The sequence below is a fragment of the Natrix helvetica genome (assembly GCF_964273705.1).
Source record: "Natrix helvetica genome assembly, chromosome: 7".
Taxonomy (NCBI): Eukaryota; Metazoa; Chordata; class Lepidosauria; order Squamata; family Natricidae; genus Natrix; species Natrix helvetica.
Window position 1 is genome coordinate 77,776,825 of NC_138558.1, and position 25,103 is coordinate 77,801,927.

The 25,103-nt window shown below is 43.5% G+C and overlaps 1 protein-coding gene across 4 annotated transcripts in view; it reads right to left on the reverse strand.

Annotated features, from left to right (window-relative positions):
- The window catches only part of SLIT2 (slit guidance ligand 2), a 214,549-nt gene extending 189,775 nt beyond the window's left edge, over positions 1 to 24,774 (reverse strand). For all 4 annotated transcript variants that reach the window (XM_081958929.1, XM_081958928.1, XM_081958931.1 and 1 more), the window contains exons 1-3: positions 24,474 to 24,774; positions 22,544 to 22,615; positions 21,349 to 21,420 (exon numbers count right to left, since the gene is read on the reverse strand). In XM_081958929.1, coding sequence (XP_081815055.1) covers positions 21,349 to 21,420; positions 22,544 to 22,615; positions 24,474 to 24,637 — 308 coding nt within the window. In that variant the 5' untranslated portion in view covers positions 24,638 to 24,774. The remainder of the gene's footprint in view (positions 1 to 21,348; positions 21,421 to 22,543; positions 22,616 to 24,473) is intronic.
- Between the last annotated feature and the right edge of the window lie 329 nt (positions 24,775 to 25,103).

Below are 25,103 nucleotides of genomic sequence, written 5' to 3' on the forward strand. Positions count from 1 at the left end.
TATTAAAATGAGATACTGGCAAATAGCTATGCAAACTCTTGAACAAATGTTAAGTGAAAAAATTACAGACTGGAACCAAATGTATAGATCTCTTTCAATATATAAAAATAAAGTACACAATCCTTCCCTGGTATGACATCCACCAGATGTGGTTGAGTAGGAATTCCCCAAATAGGGAAATCAGCTGGTAATTTTAAGAATCAAAACATCTGACTCGGAAAGGCTGCTTTGAACCAATTTCCTTATTTCTACCAATCGTCTAATTTCATCCATATAGTTAGATAACCTCAATATGCTAATTCTTATACTGACCAAATTTGATGACGTTCCTAATCATTTCTAGCAAAGTGGATTTAATTCACCTTAATTTTATGCTTGACGTAATGTATAAAGCCATTTCCACAAAAATCGCACAGTAGCGAGTAAGAATTCTTTAAAATGGTTTATATCATCCTTGTCAGAATAAAAAATATCATTTATTGGCATTCAATGTACCACTTAATGGTGAAAACCTATGGATAGTCCCTTGTACCCAAAGCAGTGTAGATATGGTGTATTTCAAACAGTGTTGTATTGTCAAGGCTGCGGTTTTCCCAGTTGCCATGGATGGCTGTGAAGGTTGGACCATAAGGAAGGCTGAGCGACAAAGAATGGAGGCCTTTGGACTCTGGTGCTGGAGAAGAATTGACTCCTGCATTAAGTCCCTTGGACTGCAAGGCCATCCAACCGGTCAGTCCTAGAGGAGATCAACCCTGGCTGCTCTTTAGAAGGCCAGATCCTTAAGAGGAAACTCAAAGAGTTTGTTCCACCTGATGAGAAGAAAGAAGGACTCCCTGGAGAAGAGCCTCATGCTGGGAACGATGGAGGGCAAAAGAAGAAGAAGGGGACGGCAGAGAAGGAGGGGGCTGGATGGAGTCACTGAAGAAGCAGTCAGCCTGAGGGTAAATGGAGTCCAGAGGATGGGAGAGGACAGGAGGGCCTGGAGGAACGTGATCCATGGAGTCGCGATAGGTCAGACACGATTTCGCAACTAACAACAACAAATTGAAACTACAGGAAGCCTCTCAACTTACAATAGTTTGTTTCATGACCATTTGAATTTTCACACTTATGACTGTTGCACCATTCCTGCAGTCACAATATTAAAGTTCAGACACTTGGCAACTGACTCACTCTTATGATGGTCGCAGTGTCTCAAGGTCACATGATCCTCTTTCCAACCTTCGGAGAAGCAAAGTCAATAGGGAAAGCAGGTTCACTTACCAACCGGCTTACTCACTTAGCAACTGGATGGATGACAACCGACTCAAGCTCAACCCTTCCAAGACGGAGTGGCTGTGGGTTCCGGCCCCCCGGTTCAACCAGCTAATTCCATCTCTGGCCATTGGGGGCATTCAACTCGCCCCCGTGGAGCGGGCGCGCAATTTGGGCGTCCTCCTGGATGCCAGGCTGTCCATGAATGACCATGTGACAGCCGTGGCCAGGGGGGCGTTCCACCAGGTTCGCCTGGTGCGCCAATTGCGCCCCTTATTGGACCGGGACGCCCTACGCACAGTCACCCATGCGCTGGTGACGTCTCGCCTGGACTACTGCAACGCTCTCTATATGGGGCTTCCCTTGAAATGCACTCGGAGACTGCAGTTGATCCAGAATGTGGCCGCGCGGGTGATTATGGGGAGTACTAGGTACTCCCATGTGACACCTCTCCTGCGCGAGCTGCACTGGCTTCCTGTGGTCTATCGGGTGCGTTTCAAGGTCTTGATTATGATCTTTAAAGCGCTCCATGGCTCAGGACCTAGTTACCTGCGGGATCGTATTCTGCCCCATACATCCCTACGACCCATCCGCTCGCACAGAGAGGGACTTCTCCAGGTGCCGTCCACCAGACAGTGCCGAGCGGGGCGCCTAGGAGCAGAGCCTTCTCTGTGGCGGGCCCAGCCCTGTGGAATGACCTCCCTCCGGATATTAGGACCACCACTGACCTCCGCTCCTTCCGTATAAAGCTCAAGACCCACCTATTCCAAATAGCTGGCCTGGCTCAACCATAACTTCATAACGCTCCTGACGGGTTTTTTAATTCGGTAATTTTATTTAATGGGATTTTAAATTGTGTTTTTAATTGTCTTCACTTATTAGTCTACCTCCTCCATGCACATTTATATGTCTTCGTTTCTTATGTATGTATGTTGTCTTTTTCTGTATTTTATTTGCTTTGATTGTACGCCGCCCCGAGTCCTTCGGGAGAGGGTTGCGGCTAATCAAATAAAATTATTATTATTATTATTATTATTATTATTATTATTATTATTATTATTATTATTATCTGATGTGATTTACTTAACCATTGTGGCAAGGAAGGTTGTAAAATGGGGCAAAACTCACTTGTTTTACTCAGCACTTTTGGGCTCTTGTGGTCATAAGTCGAGGAGTCCTTAAAACAAATCACACACACACACACACACACACACACACACACGAGGTTTGTGAGACAACTTTGTAGACATGAGAATTTCAAGAGGATGGAAGGCTTATATTTGAAGAAAGCCCAATAAGAAGCAGTAGAAACCATTTCCTATTTTAAATGTGCTATGACATATTTCCTATCAGGAATTAAATGTTCTGTCAAAACCCACCCTGCGTGGTTTAAAAGCACAGCAAATAAATAAATAACGTTTCCATGTGGATTTAAAGCTATCGTTTCCGTTTGGCTCTGCATTCATTCCGTTGTGGACGGAGATGGCGAGTCTTAAATAAAACGCAAGAAAAAACAATGCACGCTCTCTGATTTTCTTCTTCTTCTTTTAATAAAAGAGACCCAGCTAGACTTATTTTGACATTTTGCAACAGTGCCCTAATTTAAGCAGTTGGGCCCAGCGAGCGCGCGAGAGAGAGCGGGAGCTCTCAGAGAAAGAGAACAAAACAGATGTGGGAAAAATAAACAGCCTTCCCGTCTTGGAATTTCTAAAAAGGCCTGCAAAGAGCAAACAGGACTTCTCACTGCAATTTGACTTCTGGGCCCATGAGAATGGGGGCTCCGGGTGAATGAAACGCACTGCTGAAGGGACCCCCGTTAGCAGAAAGTACACAGGACCTCCAATATCTCAACACCCGGTGCCCTTTTCGTTTCAGAGAAGGCTCCCAGGGCAGGTCCCTTCCCTGCCTTGTATCTCATTCCCTAGGTGGGGGCACAACGGAAGGCCACCGGGGGAAGAGAAGGAACACAACTGAGCCCAAAATTTATGGTGTGAAAAATGGTCAAATAGAAAGAATAGAATAGGATGGGATGGGGTGGAATAGAATAGAATAAGGAAGATAGGATAAGATAGGATAGGATAGAATAGAATATGGAATGAATAGAATAGAATGAATAGAATAGAATAGGAATTATTGGACAAGTTGTGATTGGACACACAAGGAACTTGTCTTTGGTGCAGATGCTCTCAGTGTAAGGAAAATTAAATACTTTTATCAAGAATCACAAGACACAACACTTAGTGATAGTCATAGGTTATTAATAAGCAATCAAATAATACTAGGAAACAAATAAAACTATACATACATACATACATACATACATACATATATATATATATATATATATATATATATATATATATATATATATATATAAAAGATACGAGCAACAGGGTTATAGTCATAAGTGGGAAGAGATGGGTACTAGGAAGGAAGAGAACAATAATAGTAATACAGTCTTAGTAGATAATTTGACAGTGTTGTGGGGATTATTTTTTTAGCAGAGTGATGGTGTTTGGGAGGAAAACTGTCCTTGTGTCCAGTTGCTCTGGTGTGCCGTGCCCTATAGCGTCGTTTTGAGGGTAGGAGTTGAAACAATTTATGTCCAGGATGGGAGGGGTCTGTAGTTATATGTCACCTTCTCAGTGTGGTTGTAACTTCGAATGGCCACTAAGTGAACAAGAACTACCTGTATATTCTTTGTTGTGAAAACTCAGACTAGATCAACTTGTGAGCGAAGGGGTCAGCTCAGTATGTTCCTTTATTAGGTTTCCACAAGAAACGACATCTTCTCAACCACTGCAGTGGCAGAGAATATCAAACAGAGGATGCTGAGATCAATCATTTCTGGTGGACATCAGAAACTTCCACTTGGTCCATGTGGCTAAGCCAACACTCCTGGTCTTGGAAAACCTCATCCGTTTCTGCCACACTTGCTGCTAAACCATTGCTGCTCACTCATCTTAGAACTTGACAGGGATCTTAGCAGTTGTGGCAATGGATGGTCCTCTATGGCTGGACATGGGTGACCAGTTATTAAGGTCAGGAGATGCACGACAGCAGAGCCGTCAGAATTCCAGATAGCATCCAAAAGTCAATCAGAGTCCAAGGGCAAAGGATTCCTCAAAGTTCCAATTTATTAAGAGAGCCATGTTGGCACATCTGGGAAAACCCGAATCTGAAAGCTTCCCGGTTTTCCCCACCCAGTTGAAAGTTCAAGAACTTTCCCCCACACCCACATGGTCCAATCTCCCACTGCCACACTGGCAGCTTCCACCCACCCAGTTCTGGTCAGGTGCAGAGGCGCAGAGACAAAGGATGACCTTGGCTTTCTAGAAAGAATTTTGTTATGGCTACATCACATCTCACTCTGTATAATTCCCGTCTCCCATTTTCCCACAATAGAAAAGGCATAGTAGAATAATAGAAAGCGTGACATCAAAACCACATACCACAGGCACAATTCTGATCTCTTAAGACACAGATGACAATAATTATAATTTTTATTCGTTTCCTTCTTTGGGGGGGGGGGGGAGTACACAAATGTTATAACCTGGCAAAGTTCAGAAAAAGAGCAGGAAGGGGGCATTAGGCATTCTCCTGTAGCACTTTCTTTCCAAAGGCAGACAAAACAAATATTCGTTTTGTGTATTTTCCCTCTTGGACGGGGGGGGGGGGGGGGGAGAGGATACATTTAAGAAAAATCTGGCTGTCCTTATTTTCAAAAGTTAAGCTTACTTCTTCAATTTTTCAAATTTCAAATTCATTCTCTTACAACTCAATGTCCTTTTTAAAGACGTCTTCCAAAAGACCAAAACAGCATGGGTATTTAGAGCAATGCTACTCATGCCCAGATGAAGGTGATATCTCGATTGATTGATTGATTGATTGACTGATTGATTGACTGACTGAATGAATATCCCAGTTTAAAAGCAAACATGCTCTGGACTGTAGTAAACAGATGATTGTGGTCATTGGGTAAAATTACACTTTATAGGATTAAACCAAAGGACAGAGGTTGCTTTGTCTGCTTGTCTCTGGTGCATTAATTGCACTAATCAATGCACATACAATAGTTTCCTAACAAAACATGATGAAGAAAACCTGATTAGCATGATGCATGTATTACTTCAGTGTAATTGCAGTAGAAATGACAACGTTGCACTAAATCAAACTAAATGAATGAATGAATGAATTTTAAAAACAGTCATTTGCATCCATTGGCAGATGATGGAAAAGGTGGGGTGCTAAATGAAGAGGGAGACCACAGCGAAGAGGTCAAGATTTAAGCGTATCCTAGACAGAAAATGAGAGATGCGGTGGCTCAGTGGCTAAGACACTGAGCTTGTTGATCAAAAGGTCGGCAGTTCGGTGGTTCGAATCCCCAGCGCCGCGTAACGGAGTGAGCTTCCGTTACTTGTCCCAGCTTCTGCCAACCAAGCAGTTCGAAAGCAGGTAAGAAATGCAAATAGAAAAATAGGAACCACTTTGGTGAAAGGTAACAGCGTTCTGTGCGCTTTCGGCATTTAGTCATGCCAACCACATGACCACAGAGACTTCTTCAGACAGCGCTGGCTCTTCAGCTTTGGAACGGAAATGAGCACCACCCCCTAGAGTCGGGAAGAACTATCACGCATGCATGAGGGGAACCTTTACCTTTTTATTAAGTAGCAGTTTGATATCAATTCAGACAGTTCTCAACTAACAAACACTTGTTTAGTGATCATTTTAAGTTACAAAAGCACTGTAAAAGTGACTTAAGGCGGATCCTCACACTTACGGCCACATCCCCATGGTCACATGATCAAATCATGGAATTTGCATGTATTTACAAGGGTCCCCATTTGCAAGCAAAGTCAACAAGGCAAGCTGGGCTCTCTTAGTAACCGCATGATTCATTTAACAACTGCAGTGATATGTGAAACAAAAAATAATAAATAAAGACTTTAAAACCAGCCACGACTCAGCGTAAATCCCAATTCCAACTGCGGCCATTGTCAAGGCTCTCTGTAACCTGTTTTGTCTTAAGTGTTTTTGGCCCAGTTGCTCTTTTGAAAATCATTCGATTGGATTTACAGTGGGAGGGGAAAAAAGGGGCAGGAAACAGGAAGATGCGCCCTCTGCATCCATTTCTAATGGGAATTGGTCTCTTTCAGCGTTCAGCCAGCGTCCCTCTTAGAATGTTGTGTGAAATGTGATATTAGATGCCGATTCCACGGTCACGACCATTACCATGAAAGCCCCCCCCCTCATTAATTTCCCTGGTGCAATGACCTGAATAAGCCTTCTGTAGAACGGCTTCATAAAAAGGAACGAGGGGAAGAAGAGAGGCTTGAAGAGATGTGGAAGTAATTTACTCCATCATCAGACTTTAAAACACACACACACACACACACACACACACACACACACACACCAATCCTTACCAAAACAACATTCAAAGATTTCTATCTCAGTCCTTTTCTTTTCTATATTCTTACCAACTCCTCATAAGCGGTTTTTCTTTTTGCTGCCTTCTCATTTTCTCCAGCAAAAAAAAAAAAAGTCTCATGCCAACTGCTGTTCCTATTGTAGCCAGTTCATTAATATATTGGTTAGCATAAGAGCATTTTAACTAAAACCTATTGACTATTATGAATGTATAGCTTTTTTTAATGAAGGAAGAAGTTTGCCATTGTGAAAGTAATACTGAAGCTAGCAAACTCAGGCTCCAGATGACCAATTGCCAGCACTTTAATGCTGTATTAATAAATGTGGGGCTTTTACAACTTAATTATTATTATTTAATTAGGAAAGTCCAGCAATAAGCTTAGTCAGAAGAGAACGCTGCAGGTATCTCCCAGAAGCAGCTGCAATGATTCGGATAACTATTGGGAGGCAAGGCTAAAAATCCGCATGTATTTCAGCTAGAATTTATATGGATCTTTCCTGCCAAGAGCCTGGAGCAGGAACTGTGAAGCTGCAAAGATGTCAAAGTTTCAGCCAGTCACTATTTGAGCACCAACACAAAACTTTGCTGTGACTTGAATATAAAGATATGGAACTAGCAGCATTTTGAGCACTGTCTGAAGCCAAAGCTAATACATAAGAGGTACAAGCAACCATCTCTCTCTCTCTCTCTCTCTGAACATCTCAACCCTTGCAAAAGTACATCTTGCTCTTGTCTAAACTACATGTAGAGTGCCTGCAAAAGAATTCCTGGAACATACGAGAGGAAAAAAGCCGATAAAGCATCTACAAAAGGAAGTGTATTTTGTTCTTGCTTCGTTAGGTTTTTGTTTCTTGTAACGTTATTAAAATCACATTTAAGTTTTGATTCCTTAGCATTAAACAGAGAGCCAGGCTGTTACAAACAAAGCCTCCCTTTGTTATTTTAAGCAAGAGCAATTAATATATAAGGAAGCCTTCATCAAGGATGCTTTTTCCTCCAGAAAAAAACAAAACAAGACAAGACAAAATAAAATAATGAAATGAAATGAAATAAATAATAAAATAAAAAATAAATAAAATAAATAAAAAATAAAATAAAATAAAATAATAAAATAATAAATAAATAAATAAATTAATTAATTAATTAATAAAAATAATAAAAATAAAAAATAAAATAAAATAATAAATAAATAAATAAATAAATAAATAAAATAAATAAATAATAAATAATACATAACAAATAATAAATAATACATAGTAAATATTAAATGATAAATGATAAGTGATAAATGATAAATAAATAATAAATGATAAATAAATAATAAATGATAAATGATAAAAATAAAAAAATAAATAATAAAAAAATAAAAAATAAAAAAATAAGAAAAAAAATAAAAAAAATAAAAAAAAACTAAAACAAAAACAAAACCAATAAAATAAATTAAAACGAAATGAAATATTTTTAAAACTGAAACACGCCATCAGGGCAATAGACGGGTGGACCTTTCCAGTCGGTAGGCTCACACAGCTGGAAGAATGGACGGGGCTGAAGGTGGAGTTAGAAGCTCTGGGTGAGCAGGAAAACCAAGGCCAATCGAGGCTCTTCGTGCCCCCAACGGTCCTTTGCGGGAGAAACAGGCGCCAAGTACACCAGGCGGTTGGAGAACCATAGGAGCCATTGGGGGGGGGATCATCTGAAGGACAGCGAAGAAGACGCACTGAAGCAGCCGTGGGTTCTGGATCCCGTTGCAACCGGTGCACTGCCACAGGGCCCAGCATCCACCACGTGCACACACGCAGCAGGCACATGCGTACTTACCCCCGTGCAACGTTATATCCGAAGGACCCCGGCCACTCCACCCAATGCAGCACAAGCAACCCAGGCTACGGACAGGGTAACATGGCCAGACACCAAAAAGAGCTCAGGAACAGCTCACAGACGATGACAACCACAAGGCATCGCCTCAGCACACAACCCAAACAAAACCCCCCGACACATCTTCAAAGCTAAACCTATAAGGCAAAGGCAAAGGTTCCCCTCACACATACGTGCTAGTCATTCCCGACTCTAGGGGGCGATGCTCATCTCCATTTCAAAGCCGAAGAGCCAGCGCTGTCCAAAGACGTCTCCATGGTCCTGTGGCCGGCATGACTAAACGCGAAAGCCGCACGGAACGCTGTTCCCTTCCCACCAAAGGTGGCTCCTGTTTTTCTACTTGCATTTTTTAACGTGCTTTCGAACTACTAGGTTGGCAGAAGCTGGGACAAGTCATGGGAGCTCACTCCATTACGCAGGGCTAGGGATTCAAACAGGTGAACTGCCGACCTTTCTGATCTATGAGCTCAGTGCCTTAGCCACTGAGCTACCACATCCCTTAAGCTAAACCTAGTCCAAGTCTAACCAAGGAAGGGCCGAGAAAGCAAACGCCCCCCCATCAACTCTGATAGGGCCAACTAGGGTATAGAAACAGAGAAACATGGCACTGAAGATGCTACTTAGAGCAGGAGATTTCAAACAGCTGCAAGAAAACAAACAGGCTCAGAGAATAAGAATACTTCATTGTCATTGTACATATTTACACAGTATACCCATACAACGAAATTCACGTAACACCCAGAGACCAAGCCCAATACACACGACAATCCCCACACACACCCCAACCCACCAAAAATTCCCCACCCCTAAACCACCCAAGCATCCACACAACAGACCAAGTTGACTTGACAAGGAGAACCCCAAGGACTCCGTGTCACCATGTAAGGTCCCTTCTGATCAATTTTCTCCAAGTATCTTGAACCGCTGATACCAGGAAAAGGACCAAAAGTTTTCAATTCCTGGAGCTTGAGTTAGAGCCAAGTTACTTAACCAAGTTATCTTCAAAATTAAAAAAAACCCAAACTTGCCTGGATTAGAATTGCACCCTCGTGGTTTTGTTCCTACACCATTATAGCCGCAGTGCTAGCAATTGTGACCCGTACGCTGAAGGGTAGAGTTAGTTGGTCCCATAGTGCAGAGGCCTTCAAACTTGGCCACTTTAAGACTTGTGGACTTCAACTCCCAGAATTTTCCAGCCAGCATAATTTACTCTGTTGTAATCCCTTCCCCTGCAATCTCTCCATTTAGATCAGATGTCTTCAAACTTGGCAACTTTAAGACTTGTGGACTTCAACTCCCAGAATTCTCCAGGCAGCATAATTTACTCTCTTGCAATCCCTTCCTCTGTGATCTCGCCACTTAGATCAGAGGTCTTCAACTTGGCAACTTTAAGACTTGTGGACTTCAACTCCCAGAATTCTCATAGCGGGCTGGAGAATTCTGGGAGTTGAAGTCCACAAGTCTTAAAGTGGCCAGGTTTGGGGACCCCTGCCATAGTGTATTCCCCTGGTGTTCAGCATCTACTCTACATAAAACTACAGAGAGCTATATTGTGATGCATTGCAGTGAGAGATCATGAAGTTGACGTTATCCAGTGAGGTCTCTTTCTCCTTGTCAACTGACCCCCTGAACAGGTGTCTGAAGCCAACAGCCAAGTGAATTGTAGCTAATAAACCGAGCTTCTATCTTAATTAGGTGTCAATTGTTGGTTTATTGGATTGGGGTGACGACTTTCGACTCCACACAGTCACGTTACGGCTCCATTATAGACCAAGTTTGGAGTCTGCAGATATGATTATTTCTCCCTTTACTGGACAACGGAGTTCAGGGATGACTTGAAATGTTTTTCATCGGCTCAAATTGGTCTGGCAGGAACAATCCTTATTTTACAAAGACAACTACGGAGAAGATGATTTTCCAAAATATCAAAGCCTGGTTTATCCACAGGGTGCTGCCCTTGAGTACAAAGTAAGTTCAGATGATTCCACATCAACTGCCGAAGTGGGAAACTGCTGCTTTCGCCTTTCCAATATTTAAAAGCTTAATTCAAGATACAAGTTTGCCTGATAGCTCAGAATCGGGCCTCCGTGTTTGGTGGCATCTGGTAAAAGCCACAATATCACCCAGTGAGCATATCAAGGGACAGCCATGCAACTGATAGGAATCTAATACTTGCACAAGCTGAATGTTGACATGATATGACACACAGTATAACTCTATGGAGATTCTCTCTTTTTTAAAATAGTTTTTATTGAACATTTTCAAGTTTAAAAAGCACAAGTAAAAAAAGTAAAAGGAAAAAATATGAAGAAAAAAATACAAAAACAAATACAAACAGATAAAAACACAAAGAACATAACAATACAAAATAATTTTACAGCTTCCCGTATCAGCATGCATATTCTGCTTTTGTAGTTTACTCTTCGATTTTTGCCTTCTCATAGATTTTAACATGGAATCTCAATCATCCAAGTCATGATTTTTCTGAATTTTCTTTTCAAAAAAAGCACTTAAGACTTTCTTTCTTGGGGCTTTCCTTGAAAACGTTTCTCTTCTCATCCAAGAAACTTCTTCAGGTCTGAAGTTTATTAGATCTTCAAAATAGTTTCCTTGAAAACATTTCATTTCTCTGAACTGTTGTGGCCGGTCAGTGGAGCTGGCAGCAGATTCAGGCAGTGAGGAGGTTGGGGAGGAACCTGGGCCAGTCCTGGAGTCTGGGGAAGGCTCTGAGGAGGGCTCTGTGTCGGAGGCAGAGAGGGGGCCAGGGCCGTCTGACAGTTATCAGCTGCCTTCGGAGTCAGACATCAGTGGGGCAGAAGAACAGCTAGAGCCTGTTTCCAGTGTGCGCATGCGCAGAACTGCCAGACGAAGGGAACAGCTAAAGAACAGGGGTCGACTTGGGAGTAAGGCCACAGGTGGACGGTGAATGGCCCCCTCCCAGAGGGAATAAAAGAGGAGCGAAAGGGGAGTGGAGTTTGCAGGAGGCAATTAGTTTGCTAAATTGATTTGTGACTCTCCGAGACTCCTTGCCAGGTTTTGCAGATCTTGGCCTGTCAGCTCTCCAAGCCAGAGAAGGTCTGTGACCGTAAATCCTCCCTTGAAAGACTTTGCTGGATGTGAAGGAGTAGAATTCACAGTCAATGAATACAAGGGGTTTTTTGTCAGGACCAGGAGTTTCCTTCAGGCTCTTGGGAAGCCTCGGTCAGAACATGAACTGAGGCAGCTTCTTGGATGAGAAGCGAAACATTTTCAGAGAGAAAAACCAAGAACGTCCAGGTGCCTTTTGGAAAAGCATCTCTGGGACATATATGGCATATAACCTCATTTGCTCCCCATGCTGCCTACCTCCTTCTGGAGGCTCAAATGGTCTTCTCTTTAGAGGTCTATTTCATATATTATGTATTTCACACCAAAAAGGGGATAACAATGACTGCTTGTTGCAATTAAACAGCAAATCTAAAATAAATAGATAAATACAAATGTTGGCAGTTTACAGGCAAATTCTTATAAACAGGTTAAGACCATCAACCACAAAGTATTCATTTTTCTTCTTCTCTGCCCCCCCCCTTAAATCGAAAAGAACGGGGGTATAAAATTGAAGTCAATATTTATTTAGCATTTTGAAATGCAAAGAGTGTGCGTGGAATGGGATCAATAAAAATGACTGACGCACTCATGAATCCTGTTCCAGAGCAAATGCCAAACGCCTGTCTGTCCATTTGAAAAGCCGAAGTATTTTGCAGGCTCTTGCTCCTTTCTCCCTGATCTTAGAAACTTCTAACCTGCGTGAAGACGACGTTTCGAGAAAGCAAGGGGTGCTACTCTTGGAGAAACGTAACAGCTGCGTTCACTTTTGAAAAGTTATTCTAACCAGTAGAAACTCATAATTAATGATACTCATGAAAAGAGTTTGATGGTTCTAATAAAAGAGAATATTTGAAGCTTGGGGTTGACATGAAGGGCCAGGGGCCTCCTTGAGTCTGCTTGTTTTCTTGCACTAATTCAGCTTTTAAGAAGAACTATCCAAGTAGGGAGCGCCTTGGTTCTCTCTGGACATTTGTGTGGTTTTCTTGCAGATGTTTCATGACTCAAATAGGTAACATTATCAGTGCTAGAAGGGAGTGGGGTTTGTAGAGAAGAGGAGGAGGAGGAGGAGGAGGAGGAGGAGAACTGTGGTTATAACTTGAAGACGTTTCATGACCCAACTAGGTAACATCATCAGTGCTGACCATCGTCACTACCACTGATGATGTTACCTAGTTGGGTCATGAAATGTCTTCAAGAAAACAACCAAGTTCAGAGAGCACCAAGGAGCTCCCCACTCGGAGAGTTCTTCTTAAAAGCTGAATTAGTGACTACTAGAACAAATTGAAGTGACAAATTTGGTCTGGTTTATTAAAATCTCTTAATAAGGTACCTGCTAGATATACTGGCCATCAGTTTCCTAGTCCCTAGCAAGCATTTCCATGGCAACAGACCAAACTTGGTTAGAAGTTATAATGACCGGCACATATGCACAATATCTGAGAGAAATTTTACAATCTTCTCCCAGTATTTTTAATTGTCGTTATTCAGCTCATCCACTGGCACCTTATTTCCACTGGAGCCAAAGGGGCCTTATTTTACGACGGTCATGAGTTACGATAAAAATTGTGGGCTCCATTACAGCCGATAAGTCAAGGACCACCTATGCTTTGGGGCTGCAAATATCTAGGTAGCCACCAGAGGGCAGCAGTTAATTAGCCTTTTCCGTATCTTTTTGCTGCCATCTAGAGTCCTGTGGATTTTGTGTCCCTAATTTGAGAGTTCATACAAGTGGTCCTCGACTTACGACCACAACTGAGACCAAAATTTATGTTGCTAAGTGAGACATCTGCCAAGTGAACTTTGCCTCATTTATAATCCACAGTTGTTAAGTGAATCACTGCAGTTGTTAAGTTAGTAACAAGGTTGTAAGGTGAAGCTGACTTTGTTTGTCAGAAGGTTGCAAATGGAGACACCCCTGGGACTGTCATAAATAGGAGTCAGTTGCCAAGCGCCTGGATTTTGATCACATGACCATGGGGAGGCTGCACAGTCATAAATGTGAAAAAGGGTTATAAAGTCATTTTTTTCAGGGCTGTGAACAGTCATTAAATGAAAGTTGTAAGTTGAGGAGCTTACGTATAGGTATAGGAATAGGTTAGGATTTATCTAATGGCAGAAAGAGAAGAGGAACTAAAGAGCCTCTTGATGCGGGTGAAGGAGGAGAGGGCAAAAGGTGGCTTGAAACTCAACATTAGGGAAACTAAGATCATGGCATTCGGCCCTCAATTCCTGGCAAATAGATGGGGAAGAAATGGAGGGAGTGAAAGATTTTATTTTCCTGGGCTCCAAGATCATCGCAGATGGGGGACTGCAGCCAAGGAATTAAAAGAGGCTTGCTCCTGGGGAGGAAAGCAATGGCAAATCTAGACAGCATCCTAAAGAGCAGAGACATCCCCCTGCCAACAAAAGTGTGTCTAGTCAAGGCTCTGGTTTTCCCAGTTGCAACCTGTGAAAGCTGGACCACAAGGAAGGCTGAGCGCCAAAGAATGGAGGCCTTTGAACTCTGATGGCTGGAGAAGAAGACTCCTGCATTGAGTCCCTTGGACTGCAAGGCCATCCAACTGGTCAGTCCTAGAGGAGATCAACCCTGGCTGCTCTTTAGAAGGCCAGATCCTGAAGAGGAAACTCAAAGACTTTGGCCACCTAATGAGAAGGAAGAAGGACTCCCTGGAGAAGAGCCTCATGCTGGGAACGATGGAGGGCAAGAGAAGAAGAAGGGGATGGCAGAGAAGGAGGTGGCTGGATGGAGTCACCGAAGCAGAAGGCGTGAGCTTCAATGGACTCCAGAGGATTTTTATTTATTTAAATGGGATGGGAGAGGACAGGAAGGCCTGGAGGAACGTGGTCCATGGGGTCGCAATGGGTTGGACACAACTTCACAACAACAACATGTGTATGTATGCATGGATGGATGGATGGATGGATGGATGGATGGATGGATGGATGGATGTACGGACAGATGCTACTTTCATGTTACGTTCTGCAGCCACTAAAACACCCCTTTAGGGCCCTTGGAGGCATATTCGTGTTCCAGTCTTAATCCAACAGAGCAGCTCATGATCTACGCCTGGCATTTGCTGGCGTAGGAAAAAACATGGACCGAGCAGTTCTTCCGGAAGGGCTACGAAGCCCCACTTGGCTCATATGGAGTCAGCTCCCTTAATAGGACCCAGGGGGGAGGGGAGGGCTCATTCTAACCCACAGAGCTTGTTCCTCCTCTTCTATTTTGCAAACATAACACTGGCAAACATGACGTGACAAGGCAGCCTTCGATTTTACGTGCATTTCCTTGGTCGATTCACACTTTACAATGATTTAATTTGATTTAGGAAAAGAGAAACAATCCCTAATACATTTTGATTTTTTTAAAAAAACAAACAAGGTTCGTAGAGCAGATCATGGGTGACCACGAGTTCTAATCCAGCCCTAAGCACGGAGCCTGCAGGGGGGGCTTTGGGCCACTTCAGTCTCTCTCTCCTTCAGGCCCAGGAAGAAGCCGAAGGGAAGCCGCATCGCAAAAGGTTGACCAAGAAGGGTCGTTCCTGGAGTCGCCAGCAATTAAAAGCTGCCTTGAAACCCACACCCACAGAGGAGGAGGAGAAAGGCAGGGGCTCCGCTGACAGGGCCAAAGGTGCCATGAGTTCTTTTTTTGCAGAATCCAAGAGTGGGAATTTTACTCAAGGAGGAGCCACTCGCTTATTTCCAGCAGCCCCACGTAGTAAATCAAGAGACATTCTCTCAATCACCTCCGTGGCTACGCATGCCAGCTCTGAGACAAACCAAACCCCCATTTAACAGATGGCACCTTCTCCCAGGTACCCAAATGAACCCAGACAGCTTTGTGGTGCTGAAACTGTTACCCGCTGTGTATTACTATGCCTTTTCTCTCTCCATAGCAACCAGAAAGCCATCCAATACTCACAAAGGGATGGGGCTGAATCGGGCTCTCGTCCTTGCAAGCAGGCGGCCCTCTTAAACATGGGGGAGGAGGAAAAGTTCCCTGTGCATTCTTTGTTCAACTGAACAATAACAAGGAGGGTTTGTCTGTCTCTCTCTCTCTGTGTGTGTGTGTGTCTGTTTCTGTGTGTGTGTGTATGTAGGAGAAAAGTTTGGGAAGGGCAGAAGGTAACAAAACTCAACATGGACCAACCATCAACAGTGAGTCAACCTACTGAAAATACAGACACAAGGAAAGAGATCCTGGGTGTAGCAAGCCAGATAATTACCTAAAGGCAGAGCAATCGTGTCAATCCATATCTTACAGTCTCTGTTATATTAGCCAGCAAGAGTCCTTCTCTGGAAGGCAGAGGTTGGAGGGTTATGAACCTGAAGCACTTTGGATGCCAAATCTTTGTTCAGATACAGAGACAGATTAACAGAGCTGGAAGGGACCTTGTAGGTCATCTAGTTCAATCTCCCACCCAAGCAGGAGACCTACACCATTTTTGACAGAGGGCAGTCCAGTCTCTTCTTGAAAGCTTCCAGGGATGAAGCTCCCACAACTTCTGAAGTCAACTTCTGTTCATTGTTTGAGTGTTCTCACTGTCAGAAAATTCCTCTTATTTCCAGGTTGAATCTCTCCCTGATCATTTTCCATCCATTATTCCTTGCCTGGCCTTCCGGTGCCTTGGAAAACAGCTTGACCCCTCCTCTTGGTCAGTTTGGGCCTCCTTCCCCAGGGCTCTCTGGGACTTGCCCATATCTTCAGGAGTGGCCCACATTCAGAAGATCAAAATGCCAGGGATCAGCATTAGTGGAGACAGAGACCCTGGTGGTAGCCATGAGAGGAGACAGTCTTCCAATCACCTGTGCCAGTTGAGGATGGCTATCTCAGTTGCAATGCACCAGGAGACGGCCTGTTTAGCTGAACTTGGCTGAACTCTGGAGCGAAGAGCAGGGAATGACGGCTGGGAGACTTCCTGAAGGACACCTGGGCAAGTCAAGGAATATGCCTGCCAGAAGGAAGGTGCAAAGTCTTTTTCTGTATCATTGGCCACTTTTTATGAAGTATCCAGAATGGAGGAGTAGATTTTGTTTCCTTTAGAGAAAAACCTAGCTCCAAATACCCTGTTTCCCTGAAAATAAGTCCTCCCCGGATAATAAGACCAATCGGGCTTTTGAGCACATGTGCTAAAATAATCCCTCCCCTGAAAATAATCTCTCCCCAGAACCTATTGCAACACAGCAGCAGCCATGAGGTGACCACACTCGCTGCCTTCTGCACCTCAAATATAGTAAGACTCCCCAAAAATAAGGAGTAGGGAAGGAGTGGAGAATTTGCAGTATCCTTCCTCTGGAGTGGGGAGGGAGTGGGGAATTTACAGTATCCTTCCACTGGAGTGGGGAGGGAGTGGGGATTTTGCAGTATCCTTCCCCTGGAGTGTGGAGGGAGTGGGGATTTTACAGTATCCTTCCCCTGGAGTGTGAAGGGAATGGAGATTTTACAGTATCCTTCCCCTGGAGTGGGGAGGGAATGGGGATTTTACACTATCCTTCCTCTGGAGTGGGGAGGGAATGGGGATTTTACACTATCCTTCCTCTGGAGTGGGGAGGGAATGGGGATTTTACAGTATCCTTCCCCTGGAGTGTGGAAGGAGTGGAGAATTTGCAGTATCCTTCCCCTGGAGTGGGGAGCGAGTGGGGAATTTACACTATCCTTCCTCTGGAGTGGGGAGGGAATGGGGATTTTACAGTATCCTTCCCCTGAAGTGTGAAGGGAATGGGGATTTTACAGTATCCTTCCCCTGGAGTGTGGAAGGAGTGGAGAATTTGCAGTATCCTTCCCCTGGAGTGAGGAGGGAGTGGGGAATTTACAGTATCCTTCCATTGGAGTGGGGAGGGAGTGGGGACTTTGCAGTATCCTTCCCCTGGAGTGTGGAGGGAATGGGGAATGTACACTATCCTTCCTCTGGAGTGGGGAGGGAATGGGGATTTTACAGTATCCTTCCCCTGGAGTGTGGAAGGAGTGGAGAATTTGCAGTATCCTTCCCCTGGAGTGGGGAGCGAGTGGGGAAATTACACTATCCTTCCTCTGGAGTGGGGAGGGAATGGGGATTTTACAGTATCCTTCCCCTGAAGTGTGAAGGGAATGGGGATTTTACAGTATCCTTCCACTGGAGTGTGGAAGGAGTGGAGAATTTGCAGTATCCTTCCCCTGGAGTGGGGAGGGAGTGGGGAATTTACAGTATCCTTCCATTAGAGTGGGGAGGGAGTGGGGACTTTGCAGTATCCTTCCCCTGGAGTGTGGAGGGAATGGGGAATGTACAGTATCCTTCCCCTGGAGTGGGGAGGGAATGGAGATTTTACAGTATCCTTCCCCTGGAGTGTGGAGGGAATGGTGATTTTGCAGTATCCTTCCCCTGGAGTGTGGAAGGAGTGGAGATTCTGCAGTATCCTTTCCCTGGAGTGGGGAGGGAATGGAGATTTTGCAGTATCCTTCCCCTGCCACGCCAACCAAGCCACACCCACAGAACCGGTAGTAAAAACAAATTGAATTTCACCACTGCGTTTAATACACCTATGTGTGTATTTGTACACAGAATATTGTGATGTACACATCAGTGGCAGGGGGAGATAACCTTCTGTTCCAATTCTGCATTGATGCTATTAAACTATGCTGTTACTCAACTGTCTAAGAAGTGTCTCAAGATGACAAAGAATGACAAGACTGATCTGATTTCGGTGGGAAGACATGCTGGGCTTCATCCAAGTTCCATTAAAACCACAGTCAACCAAGCTAATAACCATCATCACACTTTGTGCACAAGCAGCCTTCACAGGTTCAACTACTGTAGCAACTCCTAAGCACAATGTTTTTCAACACGGAATGCTTATTGAAAAAGGGGAAATCAGAGATGCCCAACTATTGTCAGGTTCCTGGCTACATTAAGGTAACAAAAATGTTCACTCCTTCTCATTTCGTGGGTCTATGAACTGAATGAAGTGAGCATTTTTGTTATCTTAATGTAGCCAGGAATCTAACAATAGTTGGACATATTTGTGGGACAACCAATTTCTTGCTCTCAAGATAATCTTTTCTTTCAGATTCTCTACACAATATTTATGTCTGTCCATCATAGCACTTCGACATGTGAGTTCCTTCCCTGCCCAAGTAGTATAAAATTCCAGCAGTTACCATATTGATTGACCTGAAAGATGGAATTGGCCATTTTGTTATGTTGTTACAATGGTATACTTTATTTTACTGCTTAAGAAAAACACAATGTAAAAACGGCTATACAGGCCAACCTGCCAGAAACCAAACCTTATCTTAAAACCCTCTTCCCTGAAATGAATAGGAAACCCATTATCAAAACTGCAAAACATCCTAGCCAGATACTTTGTATTCAGTATTAATCAACTGAACAGATCAAAATCAAAAAACAACCCTTGGACATCATACCTTAAAAAGGAGAATCTATTATCAGCAGCTTCTATCAGACCAACATGGAAATTGTCAAAACAAAAAAGTCACATTTTATTCTTAACTTGCTGCCTGCCAGTAGCTAGCCAGTTCCAAGAATTTTGGCCTGCATGAACTTCCACTCCAAATTATTTTTCCCTTCTGAAACAATTCAGTCTTAGCATCCATGACTATATCCAAAAAGGGTAAAAAAAATAAAATATTAAATATCTTAGAACAATATTTTGGAACACATTTCATGACGTGCAATTTTGTTACTTGGCATTATGAGATCAAAATCTTGTAAGAGTATGAAAGGACTTATTTAATATCGTACCCAAGAAAATGTTTGCGTTAAAAGTTTTGTATGGGTGCCAACCAACAGTTATTTGCTTTGAGTGTTCAAAATGGAGCTACGCGACCTATAAGTTGTAAAATTCACCTGTGGTCACCTACCTCAGTCCTCAACTAGGCGTCTCCTGTATCAACTGCTACGGTGGAGATGTTACATTTTTAGAAACAAATAAAAGATAATTTCCTTGAGAGTAAATTTGGTCTAGTGGTTAAGGCATTAAGCTAGGAATTGAGAAACCGTGAGTTTTAGTCCCTTTTTAAGCAACATTTTGTGACTTTGGGCCAGTCCCTCTCTCTCAGCCCTAGGAAGCAGGCAATGGCAAGCCACTCCTGAGATCTTGCAAAGAAAATTGCAGGCATTTGTTAGACAGGATTCCAGCTTGACTCAAAGGTTACATGTCTGTCCGTCTGTCTAGTTCTGTAAGAGGAAAGCTATAAGAAGGATCTCCATACAATTACAAAGAGAAATTTGTATCTAAGCTTTATTTTTATCCACGCTTATAAAGGCAGATGACAAATCTCAAAGGATTGGTCTCAGTACAAATATCTTTCTCAATACAAATATTCTTTCTTTGCAACTAAACACAAAAATCAACCTGTTCATCACTATTTAAACTCTTCCTCCAAGGGTGACCTAATGCACTCTGTCTTTTGAGTAATAACCCCTAAAAGGCCCTTCTAACATGAGAAAAGTGGAACAGAGGAAAAAAACTGCATCCATATACAGTATTTTTTTAAAAAAAAACAAGAACAAAGACAAAATAATGTTTGCACAACTAATAAAGTGTTGTTTTAAAATGGTGGGAATGTAAGCAAAGCACACAACTATGGACACATATGGAAATACTTTTCCATACTTAAATCCTAAAGCTTAAATTCTACCAAAATCAATATCTGCACACCCAAAGTGCAACTTTCAGAGAGGTTAGCTAAGGAATGTGCAAGTAAACACTTAAAGGAACAGGATAAATCTCCCAGTGTTTTACCACCAACTAATTACTCAAACTAAACATCTTCCTGTTTTGTTGATATCCAATTCAGTGCAAATATGATTTACTTAAAATTGATCCCTTTTTGATCTTTTTCCCCCTTTTACACAATAGTTGAATTCATCACACCACTTCACAAGTTCTTACTTCCAATTCTTCAATTAATAAAGGAAAATATTTGTAGCTCAGGGTTGACATGAAGGGTCCATCAGTGCTAGTCCTATATTTATTCATCATCCGTTCTTTATCTTATCCATCATCCATGCACTAGCACTGATGATGTTACCTAGTTTGGGTAATGAGACGTCTGCAAGAAAACGAGCAAGCTCAGAGACCACCAAGGACCCCTCAATTCCTCCCATCGTTTACTTTGTTTAAGACAAGGGATATGGAAAGGTACAAGGAACCAATGCTTTATGGAACCAATGGAGGAGCTGGCACCTGAGTCTGGCGAAAGCTGAGAAGTATGGGCATGGTTGAATAGACTGTGTGCATGGGGACAACAAGATCCAGAGACACTCTGAACAAATGGGGCCACCCAGTGGCTTCCGCCTTCTGCAATTGTGGTGACATGCAGACAACAACACGTATGTAGACCTTATTTTAACTGAGAGGCTTCTGACCCGAATAAACAAATCAACAGGGTATATCAACATATACGATGGTTAGAGTATGCCGTTTAACAGAAGTGATTTCTGCAGAAAAAATGTTCTCGTGCCTTTTGATTGTTTGCAAGTCAAACCGCCAAGTAAGTCTCTCTTACAAATATATATTTTTCTTTCAAAGAATGGAATTCACATTTACAGCCATACTTGCTGGCAAGCAAACATTATACTGCACTGCTTTCCTCAATAAATAATCCATGTGGATTAACCAGAGAAGCAAAAAAAGGGAAGGAAGGAAGCAGCATCAACTTGCTTTCTAGATTAAAAATTATTTTTTTAAAAAAAACTTACAGTCTCTCCAACTCTTTTAAGTCTTGAAATGCTCCTCTCTCAATTGTAGTAATCTTGTTTTCCATGAGTTGACTGAAATGCAGAATAAAATGCTTTGAAACTCCAGCAATCAAACAGTGATTAGCACCAATTATTACAATACTTGGCAGTGGATACTCTTACAGTCTCCTCTCCTTATTAACTCTGCAATTCTCACTCTATTCTTAACTTTCCATCCAATTTAATGTGTTAAGCCTGTCACATGATATTGCAGTGTCACTTAGACAGAAACCAAATTCTCCATTCTTGAGAGAGAGAGAGAGAGAGAGAGGGAGAGGGAGAGAGAGAGAGAGAGAGCTTAAGCCAGTTTAAGAAATTCAGGGGTCAGAGGTGAGGAAAATATATGTCTTAACTACAAAAAGAAAAAGGTACTGTTTAACGACAAAATGTAGAAATATATACCGAGCCAAATCTATGAAGCTCCTCTTTAATGAAAGTACATTGTAAAAACACAAAACATGGGTTTTTTTTTTTTTACAACTGGAAGAGTCATAGAAACAATGTCTCTCCAAAGTTTGAAACTTTTCATTCACAGAAGGATAGATTAAAATTGGACAAATTAGTTACAGTTAAGCCTTAGCATAGAACTGTTACTAGTGAGAATTACTCTTCACAGCAGATCAAATACACAGGCACAATCCCAACACATACACAACCTCCCACCACCCAACCAAATGTATCACCTAAAGCAGGAGTTTTTCAAGAACCCAATAACTAGTTACAAATTTAATTTGAACCAGAAAATAATCCATGGCTACTCTTTGCTGAATTTCATCATGTTAAATTTATTTACTTAATTAAGTTATCCCAAATGCTCAACGCATTTAAAAAAAATACTTTCTGATTGGTTAGCTTTGCAAAATATTCTGTCCCATGTGGATTGCTAAAGCACGTTCAATTTTGAAATTTCACATATTTTGCAATATTTATAACTACAAGCAGTAATATAAAATCACAAGTGGTTATAATCCAGACTTCTATTATGGCAGTCTTCCAAAATTTTAAGTTCTCTTACAACTGCTTTTTTTTTTTTTTTACAATATAGCTGCTGTTATTTGAAACGTTAATTAATTTTTTTAAAAAAAGAGTCCTGTTCATTGAAAAAACTATTTTGCATAGGACTGAAGTTCAGTAATAAAATTCAAGAAAAACTTACAGAACACGAAGATGTCTAAGACCAGCAAAATCCGTTTTTGTAATCCTTGTGATATTATTTCCATTAAGATCCCTAAGAAAAACACACCAGCAGTAAAATTAGACACCCCATAAACTTAGCCATGCTTATTTTTTTCTAATAAGCTAGAAATGATTTGTGGCGTACCTGAACATTAGTACCTATGCTAATTTTTGCGAACATTCATGAAAAGTTTAAGTAGCAATTCTCTAAAAAAACCAAAATATAATCAGAAAAGTTTTGCTTTGCTCTCATTTACTGAAAAGCAGTCATTCCAAGGACTATTTTCAATCATTTGACTTCTCGGGACATGAATAGTTACGGTTACTAACTTTTGTTTAGGTTTCTACACAGTTGTTTTCTTACAGGAATATGGTTATATAACAGATTAAACAAAATCAAGAGGGAATTTGTAGGATAGGATTGAGGAAGACAATTTTGGAATATAGAGAAAGCAGAAGAGTTTCAATCATGTATATATATACATATACATATAACACCTATGCTGTTAAATTAATACTTCTATTGATGGAGGTAAAGTGACATAGTTTTAATAACTATGAACTTCTGTTAAAAAGGCTGCCCGAGTTAAGTCTTAGAAAATCTGCTGCAATTGTAATATACAAACAGAATTGAACAGTCATGGAAAAGTTTCTCTTTTGTGGGCAAAAATTCAGCTCAGCCTATTTTGTCAGTAATAAATAAAATGGTCCTATCCCCTTTGCGGTATATTATTGAGAAATAACTTTATATGGAAAGTAATCTTGAAATTTATGGAGTATTGTTTAAGGAAAGGAAACGGGATAATTAGTGCACTCCTTTAAGGGGAATTGGAACTATACAAACCACAAGGGATCCACACGGGGAGAGATTATAAGTCACTTTTAGGTTTTCCCTCTCACTCCCCCCCCCCCGAAAAAAAGAATTTTCCACCTATTTCCCATTTTCTCCCAACTGCTGAAATAAAAATCTACAAAAGCAGCAGGACCTGTTTTAAAAATCACTCAACGTGCTTTTCATAATTGCTGGATTGCTGCTAAGAAAGAATTCCAACTGATTTTGAAGAAGCCAGTTTGCCGTTTTCCCTTTCGGAGGGAGGTGTCTCCCTCACCCCAGGGCCTCCTTGCACGATTAAACCTTCAGGGCCTTCAGGTGACAATGACTGCATTAAATAACTACATTAAAACTATAAAATGCTATTTAAGGAAGGGCTGAAGTGGCTCCTCGGCTGGGAGTTGGATCCTCCTTCCAGACTGAAGGGTTACCAATGACACTTCTTCATCAAAAGCCCCCTCGGGAGTTTTCTACCAGCGATCTCATCTCCCCGGGATTTCTTTCTTTTTCTGGGGAAAAGGCTCTTTTTCTCAATGAAGCGGGGAAAGGAGGGAACGGAGCAGAAACGAGGGATGAGCCCAGCTCCATCCCGCCATCAACCGAGGGGGGGGCATACAGGGGGGAGAGGGGCAGCCCAGCAGCGGGACTAAGTGGGGCTCCGGAGCCTTCTCTTCCTCCGGGGAGCCCGAGAGGAGTCGCAGCGGGCGGGAGGGGAGGGGGATCGAGCCCCCGATTCAGCGCGAAGGCAGCGGCTGCTCAGAGCGCTTCGCTGGCTGCCAGCAAGGGAGAGCCGCGCTTCTTCGGCGGCTGTGGGGTTGGGGGGGGGGGATAGACCCTACTCTCTGAGGGGGGTGTTGGAAGAAAGGGGGGAGAGAGAGGAGGAGAGAGAAAGGGATGACAGAGAGAAAGGAGAGAAGGAGAGAAGGAGGGATGAGGGAGGGAAGGAAGGAGGAAAGAGCCCGCTGAGAGGAGCCGCTAAGCGCAGCCGAGCCGAGCCGGGGTCGCTCTCCGAGGGGCAGCCGCAGCCCCCTTCCCCGCCGCTCCCTCCCTCCCTCCCTCCTTCGGCGGGGCCACTTACAGCCTCTCGGCGTGGCGGGGCAGGTTCCGGGGCACGGAGCGCAGGGCCAGCCCGTGGCAGTCGACGCTGGGGCCGGAGCAGGAGCAGGGCGGCGGGCAGGGCTGGGCGCCCCCTCGGCCCGGCCGGAGCAGCAGCAGCAGCAGCAACGGCAGCAGCAACTTCATGGTGCCCGCGCGGCGCGTTCCCTCCGCCGCCTCCTCCTCGAGTCCCGCGGCGTCGGCGGGGTCTGCTGGGCCGGCCCTTCCCCAAGCGAAGCCACCGCGCTCTAGGCTCGCGCCCCCCTCCGCCGCCGCCGGTCCGGAGCCTCCCGGCTAGCCCGAGCCCCGCCGCGCCGCTCGCAGCAGCCCCGTCTGCCCGCCGCCGCCGCCGCCTCCGCCGCCCGCCCCGCACTGCATTGCGACCCTCCGAGCAGCGGCGCGGCGCCCGGGCGGAGCAGCCTCCTCCTCACGCGGCCGGCAGGAGCCGGAGCAGCCGCAGGAGCCGCGGGGGGGGCGCGGGAGCAGGACGGGACCAGCCCCGGCAAGCAGCGCCCCGGCCCGGCCCGCCTCCCACGCCCCGCCGCCCGGCAGGTAAGGCCCCGCCCCCGACCGCCGGAGGGGAGGGCCGAGGGGAGGCCTGGCCCCGCCCACC